This window comes from Semicossyphus pulcher, unplaced genomic scaffold (assembly GCF_022749685.1).
Source record: "Semicossyphus pulcher isolate SPU_LCO1_2020_fin unplaced genomic scaffold, fSemPul1.0.p SCAF_5, whole genome shotgun sequence".
Classification (NCBI taxonomy): Eukaryota; Metazoa; Chordata; class Actinopteri; order Labriformes; family Labridae; genus Semicossyphus; species Semicossyphus pulcher.
In genome coordinates this window covers 9,230,216-9,245,913 of record NW_027211726.1, presented here as the reverse complement: position 1 = coordinate 9,245,913, position 15,698 = coordinate 9,230,216, and the positions used below count along the sequence as shown (strand labels likewise).

General features: G+C 41.1%; 3 protein-coding genes across 3 annotated transcripts; all 3 read left to right on the top strand.

Annotated features, from left to right (window-relative positions):
• The first annotated feature begins 1,063 nt into the window (after positions 1-1,063).
• Positions 1,064-3,920, top strand: LOC138608914 (zymogen granule membrane protein 16-like). The gene is made up of 5 exons (XM_069681500.1): positions 1,064-1,142; positions 1,355-1,390; positions 1,505-1,557; positions 1,744-1,870; positions 3,078-3,920. Exons 3-5 carry the CDS (start codon positions 1,506-1,508, stop codon positions 3,415-3,417), a joined length of 519 nt encoding a protein of 172 aa, XP_069537601.1. The 5' UTR covers positions 1,064-1,142; positions 1,355-1,390; position 1,505; the 3' UTR covers positions 3,418-3,920.
• A 3,890-nt stretch (positions 3,921-7,810) lies between these two features.
• Positions 7,811-8,756, top strand: LOC138608696 (zymogen granule membrane protein 16-like). The gene is made up of 3 exons (XM_069681255.1): positions 7,811-7,862; positions 8,063-8,189; positions 8,432-8,756. Exons 1-3 carry the CDS (start codon positions 7,811-7,813, stop codon positions 8,754-8,756), a joined length of 504 nt encoding a protein of 167 aa, XP_069537356.1.
• Positions 8,757-10,735: 1,979 nt separating this feature from the next.
• On the top strand, positions 10,736-15,004 carry LOC138608695 (zymogen granule membrane protein 16-like). The gene is made up of 3 exons (XM_069681254.1): positions 10,736-10,787; positions 10,982-11,108; positions 14,680-15,004. Exons 1-3 carry the CDS (start codon positions 10,736-10,738, stop codon positions 15,002-15,004), a joined length of 504 nt encoding a protein of 167 aa, XP_069537355.1.
• Positions 15,005-15,698: the final 694 nt, after the last annotated feature.

Here is a 15,698-nt window from a genome sequence, read left to right as displayed (position 1 = left end):
TCTTCCTGTCATTCCCACCATATGACACTCTCAGCACGGATCTCGTCATGCCTTGCCGATATCTCAAAATGTTTGAAATGTCTTGAAGAGGAAAGTTAATTTCCCAGACACAATGGTTGTTTTCGTTTAGCACTAATGACAAAAGATAAGGGATTTAAATAAAAACACGTAATACATAATTAAAAAAACATGAAAGGGAATAAAAACAGTCGATAAAAAAGGATTACCCAATGGTTTATGATGTAGGCAATGCATTTTACATGCTTGTAGGACACACATTTTGAGTTTTCAAAAGTTCAAAGAATAAGCCACAAGGTATGTCAGGGCTGGACAAGCACTGGCCCAGTGGCCCAACGGTATGTTTGTAACCCCCCGGGCCAGTAGATAAAGCATTTAACTGGCCCAGTGTGCCAGTAGGATCCACAAGCCCACAATGTACACAATATAGTAGCCCTCCCGAGATTCACAGTCCCGATGAACTGGACTGATTACTTTCTACACAGAATCCCGCTGTAATCTCCGTTCGATGTCAGCATCACTGCAGGCACTTTGGCTACTGCTGTCAACAACACATTACACGCTAGTTGCTGTACCTGCGACAGAGCAACTGTCTTTCTAGAACACACTAATGGACGTTAGCAAGCTACCTCTGTCCAATTTTATCAGTTTATAATAGTTCCACAATTGAACACATATTCAGTAATAAGAACCCTGACATAAGGAGAAACAAAACATGACGTTAAAATAATACCAAAATTATTTATTAAATTATTAATTATTCAAGTTACTGGCCGGAGTGCCAGTGGAAAATTGTGCTCATTGTCAACCCCTGTATACTTAAGACTGCCCTTGTTTTTTGCTTTCACGTTGTGCCTGATGGTGTCACGCCTTTTAACCTCTTAATTAATTACATTCTCTGGCACAACAGCAAAGTGCCACGGTAATTGTTGTCGGTATTTCCCGAACTCATCCAGCAGGTAAATCTAGGTGCGGCGAACACTCAAAATGTGCTCAGGAATGCCCTGTGGTGCTATAAAGACATCTGCGGCTGCTTAAGGTCAAACAGAGCTGGAGAGAGGAGAAGCTGCACGCAGCGAGAGAGAAGCCCGAAGAGCATCACGGCACACTTTGAAACTTGATCTGTGAGTATTTCTGCTTATTTTGATATTGTCATTGCTGTGATTTAAAAGATAATTTATTGGTATTTAAATAATTACCTGCAATTTATGGAAAACATTAATAGATTTTTTAAATGATTAGATATTGATGTTTTTATTGATCAAACACTTTTTTACAGTTAATAATAATAAAAATAATAATGTCACATTAAAAGCTCATTTTCTTTCGTCCACAGGTGTCTCTTGATCATTGTACAACACAAAAAAAACAAGTAAGCATGCATCCTCTTTATCGCTCCATGATCCATTCTGCCTGCAGGAATAACTCACTAAATTATTGCTGGGAAAAATAATAATTGTTCCCTCTTATCTTATTTGTTTCACAGAATGCATTACGTCGTCCTTGTCGCTCTGCTCTCAGCCTGCGTCCTGGCTGATGGTAAGTACGATTTATGAGTCGAATGTGTGTTAAAGGCTTACGTGTGTTGGAAAACCATCCAAAATAATTAATTGTTATTAAAAGTAAATATTGTTTATGAATTTCTGTATCAGTCAAAGATACAGTTTCCTTTAAGTGTGTCAGCGTGATCATGCTGACTCATGTTTACCTCTCTTGTGTTTGCAGTGCAGCCTCAGTATTACTCCTTCTCCCCGGCCGTGGGTTCAGGAAGTGGCACCTCGTACGTTCTGAGTGGAGAGGGCAGAATCACTACTGTCAGAGTGTGGGAGGCCAACGGCAACTTTATCTATGGGTAAATATCAAACATATTAAATATATAAATATCATATCCCCTAATAGTAACCAGACTATTTTAATACTATTTATAGTAATGTTGAGGCGATGGCAGCTCTTGGTTAAGGCTTTTTTTATTATAATAACAAGTATTAAAGTGACACACACTGTGTTTGAATGTTAAATGTGTCACATGAAAAAAACGTTTCCTACCAAACACAAAGATGAAATGAGTCATAAATACCTCCCTGTGTTTATAGTGTATATCTTCATGTATTATTTTATTATAGCTTAGTAGGCTATAGTATCTGAGGTAAATGTTTTTTTTGCATAGAGGAAGCCTATTTGTCCATTCCCATGTTGATAAGACGTTTAAACACACAAATATCTCTCTAGGGTACATTTACAACAGGTAAAGAATGTGCGATTAATCACGAGTTAACTATGGACAACAATGCCATTAATCGCGATTAAAGTATGACGGAGAGCGTGCATCAGAATGAGCGTGCATGACTAAGAGCAAAAAATTATATTTAATACCTATCAGTTAACGGTTAATGACTGTTGAACAGGGGTCGGTTATCGGTCACAAAAACAATTCTAAATTAGCATCCCTAGTCACGAACATTCATGCTGTATGTTTATGACATTTTTTGAAATGTATTCAAACTAAGTTTTAAGTGAGAACGAGGCTGTTATTATAACTGAGCTATCTGTACTTACGTTCGAGGGAGAGGCACAGTGGAGGCGCGTCGCAAAGTGATTGGCAGGCAGAACATTATGATGCATTGTGACTGACGGGGCCCGCTTTTAGCCTTGCATTGGGGCCCGGAGCTGACACGTTACGCCACTGTTTAAGGGTATATTTACAATAAAAGTTTATTTATCTTTATTGTATATTTCTATTTTTCTGGATCAATAAAGTACATCTATCTCTCTCTATCTTTCTATCTGTACTATTTTTAGTTACAGTGTATTATGGGCTTGTATGTTTTCACTGTAGCCGTCGGGTTTATGTGGCATTGACTCAAAATAAACTACAGTACCCATGATCACAGTGATCCAGTGTGACAGTCTGACTCACTGGTGTGATTTTGATATGTTTGACGTATTTATGCCTACATTTAGAGATGATGTCTATATTAAAATGAATGTTTACTTTTACGCTCCTTTGTCTTAACAATGCACCTGCAGTTATAATAACCTGACTTCCCTTCCTTCCACAGCTTCCAGTTCAAGTACGGCAACATCTGGTCTCCTATTGTCGGTCACCGAATTGGATTACTCCAGGAGATGGTGTTGCATGAGAATGAAGCCATCGTCCAGATCTCTGGGAAGTTTGCCCACTACATACAGTCGGTGGTGTTCACCACTAACAAGGGCCGCACACTGCGAGCAGGCCAACCTTCAGGCAGATCCTTCAACATGTATCCCGACAACAGAGAGGCCGAGCTGCGCTTCATCAGCGGACGCTACAGTGGAGGCATCACCTCCCTCGGAGCTCACTGGGCCTGCCTTAATCAGCCCTACGTTAATCAGCAGTCCAACCACACAGCTTTGCTCTGAGGAGGAGAGGAGAGTTTAAGCCTCAGCAATTGTACGAGAATCAGAGAATTATTGTTGTTTTAAAGTTCTTTTCTGTATTTTCTGAATTTTTAAGCATGTTCACGTCACAAACTGAACATTTTCCTGACCTTTAATGCAATTCGTTGAAAACCTCTTTCTTTGCGAAATTATGGTTCTTTGTTCTAAGCTCCAGTGTTTGTATGAGTTGGGAGAACTATTGAAACCTCTGTTACTTTCTGAGGAAAAATGAAAAACTACTTATTTGATGGACCAAATGAAGTAACAGATTATTTACTTTCTTATAAAATATTCAAACATCAGCCGACCTTAATCCTGTCCTGTTGGTGTGAATGTATGTTTGAGCATTAACGAACAAATGCACCATATTATTGTTTATGATATAAACTTTGAACCAAACCTTTTTTTATCCCATGCTCTTGTATTTCTTTAAAACATGTAAGGAATAAGAAGTGAAATAAAAAAAGCATCTTGTGCACATCAAACCTGCTTCTGCTGAAATAAGAAGTGCTTTACACAGTTAAAAACTGAGCATTATGACAGGCCTGAAATACAGAATACAAAATACAGTAAAATATAAAAACAGGTATATGCCTCTACTTAATTATGACTCATCAGTTATATTATATTATATATGTTTTTCTCATGGGTCCAAAACCCTGGAGTCCCAGATCCCTACTGCTGCAATGTTTGATCTTCCATTATATTTTAAAAATGTTCAAATAAGAAATAAGATGTAGAAATAAAAAGACTGACTCGACTATTAAGTATGGAGGTGGAGCCAGGAGATGATAAGCCTAGCTTAGCATGGTAAGACGCCTGGTAACAAGTCGTAGTTTTGAGGGGAATCATGGGCAGAATTACAGAATTATTTCCAGGTTCAGGAAGTCTTGTTGTCGTACTAAAAGCTTCAGCAGAAACTGCAGGAAGTCACTGCAAACATAAAGAGCAGGCAAAGCAATAAACTCCATTGGTGTTGGCAAAACTTGTAGTTTTACAATTCATGAAACAGCATATGCATCATCATTTTAACACAAAGTCATGAATAAAATTGGATAGACACAAAATTAAGCCTGGAAAATGGCTGAAAAATAGAATGAGATATTGTGTCGTAATGAGAAATGACAAAAGAACACATTCCAAGCTTCACAGACGAAAGAAAAGGGATTTTTAAAAGCACCTATGTGATGGTGTAATGGTAAGACAACAACAAAAAGTGAAAACAGTATTTTCCAATGGGTTATAACACAGGTAAGGCATTTTACATGCTTGAAAGACACAAATTTCGGGTTTTTCTTACTCAATAAAAAAGCCACAAGGTCCTTAACATAAATGTCCACATCTACTTCATTTTAGCTTAAAATAAAAACACACTTGAGAAAATGTTGGACAGCGAGACATGCACACAGGAGGACAATGGCAGACTGGTCATATCTCATGTTCAACTGATTCACAGATTAAAAGAAGTTTGAAACCTGAAATGTGTCCAACACTTAAACTTTCCGTCTGATACCATCAATAACAATCAGCTACAACATCGGCTTTTAGGAAAGAAAAAAGAAATATAGTTCTCTTGTTTTCTTATAAACAAACTAAAAGGAGAGTGTAGCTACACACACTGATTTCAATGGATCATTACATTTTAAGTTTAAAGTGATAATCTTGAAGATCTCAGTTTCGTTCTCTTTGGCGGCACCTGTGGCGATAAACGGTAATTGCGGGAGCACACTTCCCAGATATCCAGACAGTGTCGCATGTGTGACGTCCACGGTTGGCTCCGGTTGTAACTCTTGATTTTCCTCGGTCGCTTTCCTTTTCAGACTGTTTGCTTCATCTGAGCGTCAAATTTGTTTCTTTTTCTTTGGATTTTCACTTATTTTTGAAGTTGTATCTGTAATCATCCATCTTTTCTTTGTTTGTTCAGCCATAGTAGATTACTGTTTACTTGCAACGCTTGCAGAGAGCGGAAAAGCAGCCGCTTAGCTCAGCCTACCCTCTCTGGCAGACCAACCACTGCTGGGTGATGGAAAACGCGTCACTAACTGGGCGCCACTTGGGATTTTTTTCTGCCAAAGTCACACCAGACAGCCAGTCTGTAATACTGCAAATGCAAAGGCTTTCATCACCATTGTGTTACCTCATTTGGCGATAGATAGTGACCTAACAGACATTTATTTAAGTGAAAATCTTCCAGATTATTACTTTAATTTTGTTTACACTGATTTGTCAGGCTGCCCGTTGTTGGACGTCAGCTTGTGTAAAAGACGCGGTGTACTGGCCCGTACATATATGGCCGAATAACCGATCCTAGAGCAGCCATGTTTTCTACAACTTTAGAGTGACAGCGCAGTGCGGCCGCTACCCCACGTGGGATCGCACACGTGGGGGAGGGGCTATGTGGTCACTCCAAATACTGTCAAATAAGATCTAACCTTTGAACGGCAAAACGGCTTGTCGGTTTCAGGAGGAAGGAGAGCCTCTGGAAAACAATTAGATTAAAATATGTATAATATAGTTTTATAATATAGTTTTAAAATGAAACAAACTTTAACAACGTGATTCAAAAACACATTAGAATAATAGAAAATTGATTGCGTAGCGGAAATATGTCTTCTTTAAGAGTAGTTTTCTTCTCCTCTTGAGGACAGACCTGACGAAGCTTCATTTTTACTTTTTACTAATCTGCATCATGATGTTGAAATTTCAAAGACAAGACCTTTTAATTAAAGTCAATCACAAGAAAAAACAGGTTCTTTTTCTGTCAGCAAAGCAGCACGCGGAAAAGGAAGTCTTGACTGGAAGTCATTTCTCGTTAACCGCTGGCTACACGCCCGGCATGTTCACCGTTGTCCCCTGAGGCTGTATTCTTGTCAGACTATAGCTGATGGGATCTGTACGGAAGAGGATTAGGGCAACTGGAAAAAAAAAAATTAAAGTCCAATAATTTTATTTTTTTTTTATTCGGAGAAAAAAAGTCAGAATTTTGAGAAAAAGGTCAGAATTCTGGCTTTAATCTCAGAATTCTGACTTTTTTTCTAAGGTCCAATTAAATTTTTTTTTTTTTTTATTCGGAGAAAAAAAGTCAGAATTCTGGCTTTAATCTCAGAATTCTGACTTTTTTTCTAAGGTCCAATTAAATTTTTTTTTTTTTTTTATTCGGAGAAAAAAAGTCTGAATTCTGACTTTAATCTCAGAATTCTGACTTTTTTCTCCCAATAAAAACAAAAATATTTTTTTATTGGACCTTATTTTTTATTTTTTTTCAGTGGCCCTAATCCTCTTCCGTAGATCTGAGATTGATTCAATGTTAACTTTCTCAAAATATCCTTATAGAGAAGACATTTTTCCAACACAGATTGTTTTTTAACAACAGTATTACAAACCTGTTGTGTGATTCATCTTAGCTTGTTTAACTGCATTTTTCTTTCAATTTTGTGCTTTTGCGCAGGTAATATGGTGCTGAGAGCTTCATTTGTACCAAAAGTTTAACTCTGATGAAATTGCATTTGTCATAAATCTATAACTCTACTTTTATTATATATAAAAATATTCTTCTGTTTCCTTCTCAAGACCGTTTTAAGAACATTCTTTACTCCTATTGTCGTCTCAGTGTGATTGACTGATAGTGTCTTACATGTCATGAAACACATTCTCTGACATAAAAGGAAAGTACGACAATTACGTATTACAGTAATTCCCGATCCCACCTCATCCAGCAGGTAAATCTGCTTGCGGGAAACACTCAAAAATGTGCTCAGGAATCCACGGTGGTGCTATAAAGACACCTGCTGCTGCTCAATGCAAACAGAGCTGGAGAGAGGAGAAGCTGCACGCAGCGAGAGAGAAGCCCGGAGAGCATCACTGCACACTTTGAAACTTCATCTGTGAGTAAATGTGTTTATTTTGATATTGCTATGATTTAATAGAATATTTATTGGTTGTCAAATTATAACCTGTAATATATATGGAAAGAAATATAATATTTTAAACAATTAAAGATGAACACAACATAAATATATTATCATAATTAATACAATTTTTGTTGCATTAATATAGTAACAAATACTCTTCCTACTACTACTACTGCAGTGATAATAATATTAATAGATATAAAAAATAAATATTGATGTTATTATTGATAAAATGCTTTTTTACAGTTAATAATAACGATAATTAAAATAATAATGTCACATTAAAAACACTACTTCTTTCGTCCACAGGTGTCTCTTGATTATTATATAACACACAAAAAAACCAAGTAAGCATGCATCCTCTTTATCGCTCCATGATCCATTCTGCCTGCAGGAATAACTCACTAAATTATTGCTGGAAAAAAAAAAAAAATTGTTCCCTCTTATCTTATTTGTTTCACAGAATGCATTACGTCGTCCTTGTCGCTCTGCTCTCAGCCTGCGTCCTGGCTGATGGTAAGTACGATTTATAAGTCGTATGTGTGTTAAAGGCTTACGTGTGTTGGAAAATGAATTGTCACTCATGTGAACACCATACAAAATAATTAATTGTGATTAAAAGTAAATATTGTTTATGAATTTCTGTGTCAGACAAAAATACAGACAGTTTCCTTTAAGTGTGTCAACGTGACCATGTTTACCTCTTGTGTTTGCAGTGCAGCCTCCGTATTACTCCTACTCCCCGTCCGTGGGTTCAGGAGGTGGTTCCTCGTACAGTCTGACTGGAGAGGGCAGGATCACCGCTGTCAGAGTGTGGGAGCTCACCAGCAAATATATCTATGGGTAAATATCAAACATTTGGCATCTTGTCTTAAACTTTTTATCACACATATATTGAACAGAACCATGTCTCCCAGAAATTACATTTATATATTTTTCTGGTGCAAACATTTTTATTTGATAACTTGCTCCTGTAACAGCACAAAATCCCAGTTTGGGATCAATACATCAATACATATCTCTCTCTCTCTGTTTAAACAATGCACCTGCAGTTTTTATTAACATGACTTCCCTTCCTTCCACAGCATCCAGCTGCGGTATGGATCCAATTGGTCTCGCATTGTTGGTATCAAATACGGAATTCCCCAGGAGATAGAGTTGTATGAGGATGAAGCCATCATCCAGATCTCTGGAAAGTATGCCACCTACATACAGTCGGTGGTGTTCACCACTAACAGGGGCCGCACGCTGCAAGCGGGCCAGCCTTTAGGCAGATCCTTCAACATGTATCCCGACAACAGCAAGGCCGAGCTGATCATCATCAGCGGACGCTACAGCAAAATCATCACCTCCATCGGAGCTCACTGGGCCGCCGTTTATCAGCCCTACAACAGCACAGCTTTGGTCTGAGGAGGAGAGGAGAGTTTCAGCCTCAGAAATTGTACGAGAATCAGAGAATTGTTGTTGTTTTAAAGTTCTTTTCTGTATTTTCTAAATTTTTAACATTTTCACGTCACAAACGGAACATTTTCCTGACCTTTAATGCAATTTGTTGAAAACCTCTTTCTTTGTTAAATTGTTCTTCGTTCTAAGCTCCAGTGTGTGTATAAGTTGGGAGAACTATTGAACCCTTTGTTACTTCCTGAGGAAAAATGAAAAACTACTTAATTGATGGACCAAATAAAGTAACAGATTATTTACTTTCTTATAAAATATTCAAACATCAGCCGACCTTACTCCTGTCCTGTTGGTGTGAATGTATGTTTGAGCATTAACAAACAAATGCACCATATTATTGTTTATGATATAAACTTTGAACCAAACCTTTTTTTTCCCATGCTCTTGTAGATCTTTAAAACATGTAAGGAATAAGAAGTGAAATAAAAAAAGCATCTTTTGCACATCAAACCTGCTAAAGTTCTCAATGTGTTTTATAATAATCATTATTTTCACTTTGGATACATGCAGACCTTTTCCCCTACACTTAATCCTGCTGTCACACATTATCAACTCTTCACTGTCAACAGGTGTGTTCCCCACTGCATTTAAGCAAGCTCAGGTCACCCCACTGCTCAAAAAACCCACCCTCTACCCAATCCAGGATGAAAGCTCACACCAGTGTCACTTCTACCCTTCCTGTCAATTTCCCAATGGTTTAAGATGTAGGCAATGCATTTTACATGCTTGTAGGACACATTTGGGGTTTTCAAAAGTTCAAAGAATAAGCCATGAGGTATACTTACCAAGGCTGCCTTTGTTTTTTGCTGTCAAGTTTTGCTGTTACATAAGTATGACTGACTGATGGTGTCGCCCCTCTTGATTACATACATTCTCAATGTAGACAGAATTTACCGAAGTCATCCAGCAGGTAAATCTACTTGCGGGGAACACTCAAAAATGTGCTCAGGAATGCCTGGTGGTTCTATAAAGACACCTGCTGATACTCAAGGTCAAACAGAGCTGGAGACAGCTGGAGCCCGGGGAGCTTCACTGCACACTTTAACACTTGATCTGTGAGTATTTCTCCTTATTTTGATTGTGTGATTAAGTAGATCATTTATTGTTTTGTTGGCTGACCGCCGGAGTCAGCCCTGCACATGGGTCTGTATGTGACTGAGTGAGTGAGTGAGGGACGGTACTTTCACAGGTGTAGAGAGAGAGAGTTGCGACATCGCAATGGTGGATCATGGAGCATGTTGGACCTCCACTGACGCGACTCTCTGTCTATACGGCTCTGGATACTTTTTTCGGGGGAAGTAAGCATGACTGCTCATCTGCTGTCCTGACCTACGTTTGCAGCGTGCACCTGTGTTCAAACAAGTTGTCATCGGCCTCATAAGGACAGTCTTTGTAACACATTGCCCATAAAAGCGGACATTGACCTGATGCGGTCAGCCATCTAGTCTAGTTAAATTCTTACCTGCAATAAATGGAAAGCATTCATATTATATTTTTGAAAATGTTATTTTTTCTATTTTTTACAGTTAGCAAATATTAATAGATAGGCCTTATAATAATTATAATAATAATAATAATAATACGTATACTAATAATGAATATAATAATACTAAAACTTCTAATACTACTGCTAATAATAATCAGAATAATTATTATGATTAATATTATACATTTTATTTGCTTCATTCATATAGTAATAAATACTCCTTCTCCTGCTACTGCAATAATAATAATAATAATGTCACATTAAAAACTCTTAAAATTTCTTTCGTCCACAGGTGTCTCTTGGTCATTGGGCAACTAATAAAAAAAAGTAGTAGGCATGCATCCTCTTTATCTCTCCATGATCCATTCTGTCAGCAGGAATATCTCACTAAATTATTGCTGGGAAAAATAATAATTCTTCCCTCTTATCTTATTTGTTTCACAGAATGCATTACATCGTCCTTGTCGCTCTGCTCTCAGCCTGCTTTCTGGCTGTTGGTAAGTACGATATATGAGTCAAATGTGTGTTCAAGGCTTACGTGTGTTGGAAAATCAATTGTCACTCAAGTGAACACCATACAAAATAATTTCTTGTGGATAAAAGTAAATTTTGTTTATGAATATCTGTATCAGAAAAAAAGTTTCCTCTAAGTGTCTCAGCGTGATCATGTTTGCCTCTCTTGTGTTTGCAGTGCAGCCTCAGTATTACTCCTTCTCCCCGTCCGTGGGTTCAGGAAGTGGTTCCTCGTACGTTCTGAGTGGAGAGGGCAGAATCACCGCCGTCAGAGTGTGGGAGGCCAACAACAACTATATCTATGGGTAAATATCAAACATTTGGCATCTGGTTCGAAAGTTTTTATTATAGACAATTAATGTGCAACAGCAAATACTTTGAGGGAAATGCGATGCAGATAGTTTGAACCACATTAGGAAAATGTTAAGTATTATGATTATTATTATTACATTTCTTGCAATTATATCCCCTCATAGTAACCACACCATTTTTAAACTTTTAACAGGAATGTTGATGCACTGGTAGCTCTTTTTGAGGCTGGGGAAAGAGCCTGGTCTTTATTTGATACAATAAAAAGGATTAAAGGACACACACTGTGTCCATCCATCCATCCATTATCTTCCGAATATCCGGAGCCGGGTCACGGTGACAGCCTACTCAGCAAGGTGACCAAAGCGTCCCTTTCCCCAGCAACATTTTCCAGTTCCTCCTGGGGGATTCCGAGGTGTTCCCAGGCCAGACAGGATATATAATCCCTCCAGCGAGCTCTGGGTCTGCCCCGGGGTCTCCTCCCAGTTGGACGTGCCACGAAAACCTCCAAAGGGAGGCGCCCAGGAGGCATCCTAACCATATGCCGGAACCACCTCAACTGGCTCCTTTCGACGCGAAGGAGAAGCGGCTCTACTCCGAGCTCCCCCCGGATCTCCGAGCTCCTGACCCTATCTCTAAGGCTGAGCCCAGACACCCTCCGAAGGAAACTCATTTTGGCCGCTTGTATCCGCGATCTCATTCTTTCGGTCACTACCCAAAGCTTGTGACCATAGGTGAGGGTTGGAACGTAGATCCACTGGTAAATCGAAAGCTTTGCCTTCAGGCTCAGCTCCCTCTTCACCACCACAGTCCGGTACAACGCCTGCATTACTGCTGATGCTGCACCGATCCGCCTGTCAATCTCACGATCCATTTTACCCTCACTTGTGAACAAGACCCCGAGATACTTGAACTCCTTCGCTTGAGGCAAAGACTCACTCCCCACCCGGAGGGGGCAATCTACCGGTTTCCGGCAGAGAACCATGGACTCAGACTTGGAGGTGCTGACTCTCATCCCAACCGGGTCACACTCGGCTGCAAACCGCCCCAACGCCTGCTGGAAGTCCCAGCTTGATGAAGCCAACAGGACAACATCATCTGCAAAAAGCAGAGATGAAATCCTGAGGTCCCTAAACTGGAAACCCTCCCCCCACCGGCTGCGCCTTGAGATCCTGTCCATGAAAATCATAAACAGCATCGGTGACAAGGGACAGCCCTGGCGGAGGCCAACCCGCACTGGGAACGTGTTTGACTTTGTGCCGAGGATGCGGACACAGCTCTTACTTTGGTTATACAGCGACCGGATGGCTTGTATCAACGGCCCCGGTACCCCATACTCCCGCAGTACCCCCCACAGGACACACGGGGGACACGATCATGAGCCTTTTCCAAGTCCACAAAGCACATGTAGACTGGATGAGCAAACTCCCATGCCCCCCTAAGCAGCCCTGCCAGGGTAAAGAGTTGGTCCACTGTTCCACGGCCAGGTCGGAATCCGCATTGTTCCTCCTGTATCCGAGGTTCGACAATTGGCCGGAGCCTCCTTTCAAGCACCCTGGAATAAACTTTACCCGGGAGGCTGAGTAGTGTTATACCCCGATAGTTGGGACACACCCTCCGGTCCCCCTTTTTAAAATTGGGAACCACCACCCCAGTCGGCCATTCCACAGGTACTGTCCCAGACCTCCACGCGACATTCAAGAGGCGTGCCAGCCACGACAGCCCAACAATGTCCAGAGCCTTTAGCATCTCAGGGCGAATCTCATCTACACCTGGCGCCTTGCCACTGAGGAGCTTCTTGACTACCTCAGCGACCTCTGCCTCAGATATAGATAAGGCTTCCCCTGGAACTTCAGACTCTGCCTCCTCATCAGAGGACGTTTTGGCTGGGTTCAGGAGTTCCTCAAAGTGTTCCTTCCACCGCTCGACAATATCCTTAGTCCGGGTAAGCAGTTCTCCACCCCTGCTAAAAACAGCTTGAGCCAATCCCTGCTTCCCCTTCCTGAGTCGTCTAACGGTTTGCCAAAACTTCTTTGAGGTCAACCGAAAGTCCTTCTCCATAGCCTCCCCGAACTCCTCCCACACCTGGGTTTTTGCTTCCGCAACCACAGAAGCTGCAGCCCTTCTGGCCACTCGGTACCCATCTGCTGCCTCTGGAGACCCCTGGGCTAACCAAGTCCGAAAGGCCTCCTTCTTCAGCCTGACGGCTTCCCTCACCGTCAGTGTCCACCAACGGGTTCTCAGGTTGCCACCACAACAGGCACCGACAGCCTTCTGGTCACAACTCCTTGTAGCCGCTTCCACAATGGAGGCTTTGAACACGGCCCATTTGGATTCCATGTCCCCAACCTCCCCCAGGATGCTAGAGAAATTCTCCGGAGGTGGGAGTTGAAGACCGCGCGAACAGGGGCCTCCGCCAGACGTTCCCAGTTCACCCTCACTACACGTTTAGGTTTACCAGGTCTGTCCCGCAGCCTCCCCTGCCATCTGATCCAACTCACCACCAGGTGGTGATCAGTTGACAGCTCTGCTCCTCTCTTCACCCAAGTGAGGCCGCAGATCTGATGAAATGACCACATAGTCGATCATTGATCTACGGCCTAGGGTGTTCTGGTTCCAGGTACACTTATGAGCAACCCTATGTTCAAACATGGTGTTTGTTATGGCCAATCCCTGACGAGCACAGAAGTCCAATAACAAGACACCACTCGAGTTCAGATCGGGGAGGCCGTTTCTCCCAATCACCCCCTTCCAGGTTTCTCCATCATTGCCCACATGAGCGTTAAAGTCCCCCAGTAAAACTATGGAGTCCCCAGATGGGATCCCTTCCAGGACCCCATCCAGTGACTCCAAGAAGGCCGCGTACTCCGAATTGCTGTTCGGTGCCCACAAGGCGGCGGCTTCACGTTGCTCGTTCAGGCTGAGCCCGGCCGGGCCCCATGGACAAAAGCCCGGCCACCAGACGCTCGCCAACGAGCATCCCCCCCAGGTCTGGCTCCAGGAGGTATCCCCGGTCTCCCTGATCCGGGCGAGGTAGCTTTTTTATGTCGTCGCCTCTTCATAGGGGTTTTTGAACACTGTGTTTGAATGTTAAATGTGTCACATGAAAAAAACGTTTCCTACCAAACACAAAGATGAAAATTATTCATAAAGACCTCCCTGTGTAGTATGTTCATATATTTTTATGTATTATCTTATTATAGTTTAGTAGGTTATAGTAGCTGAGGTAAATGTTTAGTATAGTAGAATTTCTTATGTACAATTTTATCGTCTAGTGTCAGGGTATATTTACAATAAAAGTACATGTATATTTTTCTGGTGCGATATTTCTTCAGTAGCAGTCGGGTTAATGTGGCATTGACTCAAAATAAACTACAGTACCCATGATCACAGTGATCCAGTGCAACAGTCCGACTCACTGGTTTTGATGTGTTTATGCCTACATTTAGAGATTATGTCTATATTTAAATGAATGTTTCATTTTACACAATTAGACACTTCTTTCTTTCTCCTGTTTTAACAATGCACCTGCAGTTTTTAATAACATGACTTCCCTTCCTTCCACAGCTTCCAGTTCAAGTACGGCGCACTCTGGTCTTCTGTTGTTGGTATCAAATCCGGAATTCCCCAGGAGATAGAGTTGTATGAGGATGAAGCCATCGTCCAGATCTCCGGGAAGTATGCGCACTATGTGCAGTCGGTGGTGTTCACCACTAACAGGGGCCGCACGCTGCAGGTGGGCCAACCTTCAGGCAGATCCTTCAACATGTATCCCATCAACAGCAAGGCCGAGCTGATCATCATCAGCGGACGCTACAGCGGAGGCATCACCTCCATCGGAGCTCACTGGGCCGTCGTTAATCAGCCCTCCAACTGGGCAGGTTTAGCGTGAGGGGGAGAGGAGGGCTTTAGCCTCAGAAATTGTACGAGAATCTGAGAATTATTGTTGTTTAAAAATGTTTTGTGTATTTTCAAAATCTGTAACCATTTTGACCTCACAGACAGAACATTTTTCTAACCTTTGATGCAATTTGTTGAAAACCTCTTTTGTAACTGCATCCACAGGTCTGCCCACCTTGTGATTGACAGGCGTCAACATTTTTTTTTTTTTTTTTTCAAATAAATTTCATGATGTAATTTTGTCCCAAATGGTCGTCTCTATGTCACCATCGGCTGGCAAGGTCCAGGGCTGATTTAAAACTGTAGATGGCATGTTGAGCCATCTCCAACCCATGAAAGGCCGATTTTTATAAAGTTGGTAAGAATTGTCAGTACACGCACTGATGCATTTCATCACAGCACAGCGATGTGATTTAGATTACAGCTCAAAAAACATGTTTAAGTGTGCAGTTACTCTTTTAATTATCGTTCTTTGTTCTAAGCTCTATGTCATGTGTGAGTTGGGAGAACTATTCAACCCTGTGTTACTTCCTGAGAAAAATTAGTGATGGACCAAATAAAGTGCCAGAGGGCATTATTTACTTTCTTTTTTAATATTCAAACATCAGCCGACCTTACTCCTGTCCTGTTGATGTTCATGTATGTTTGAGCATTAACAAACAAATGCACCATTTTATTGTTTATGA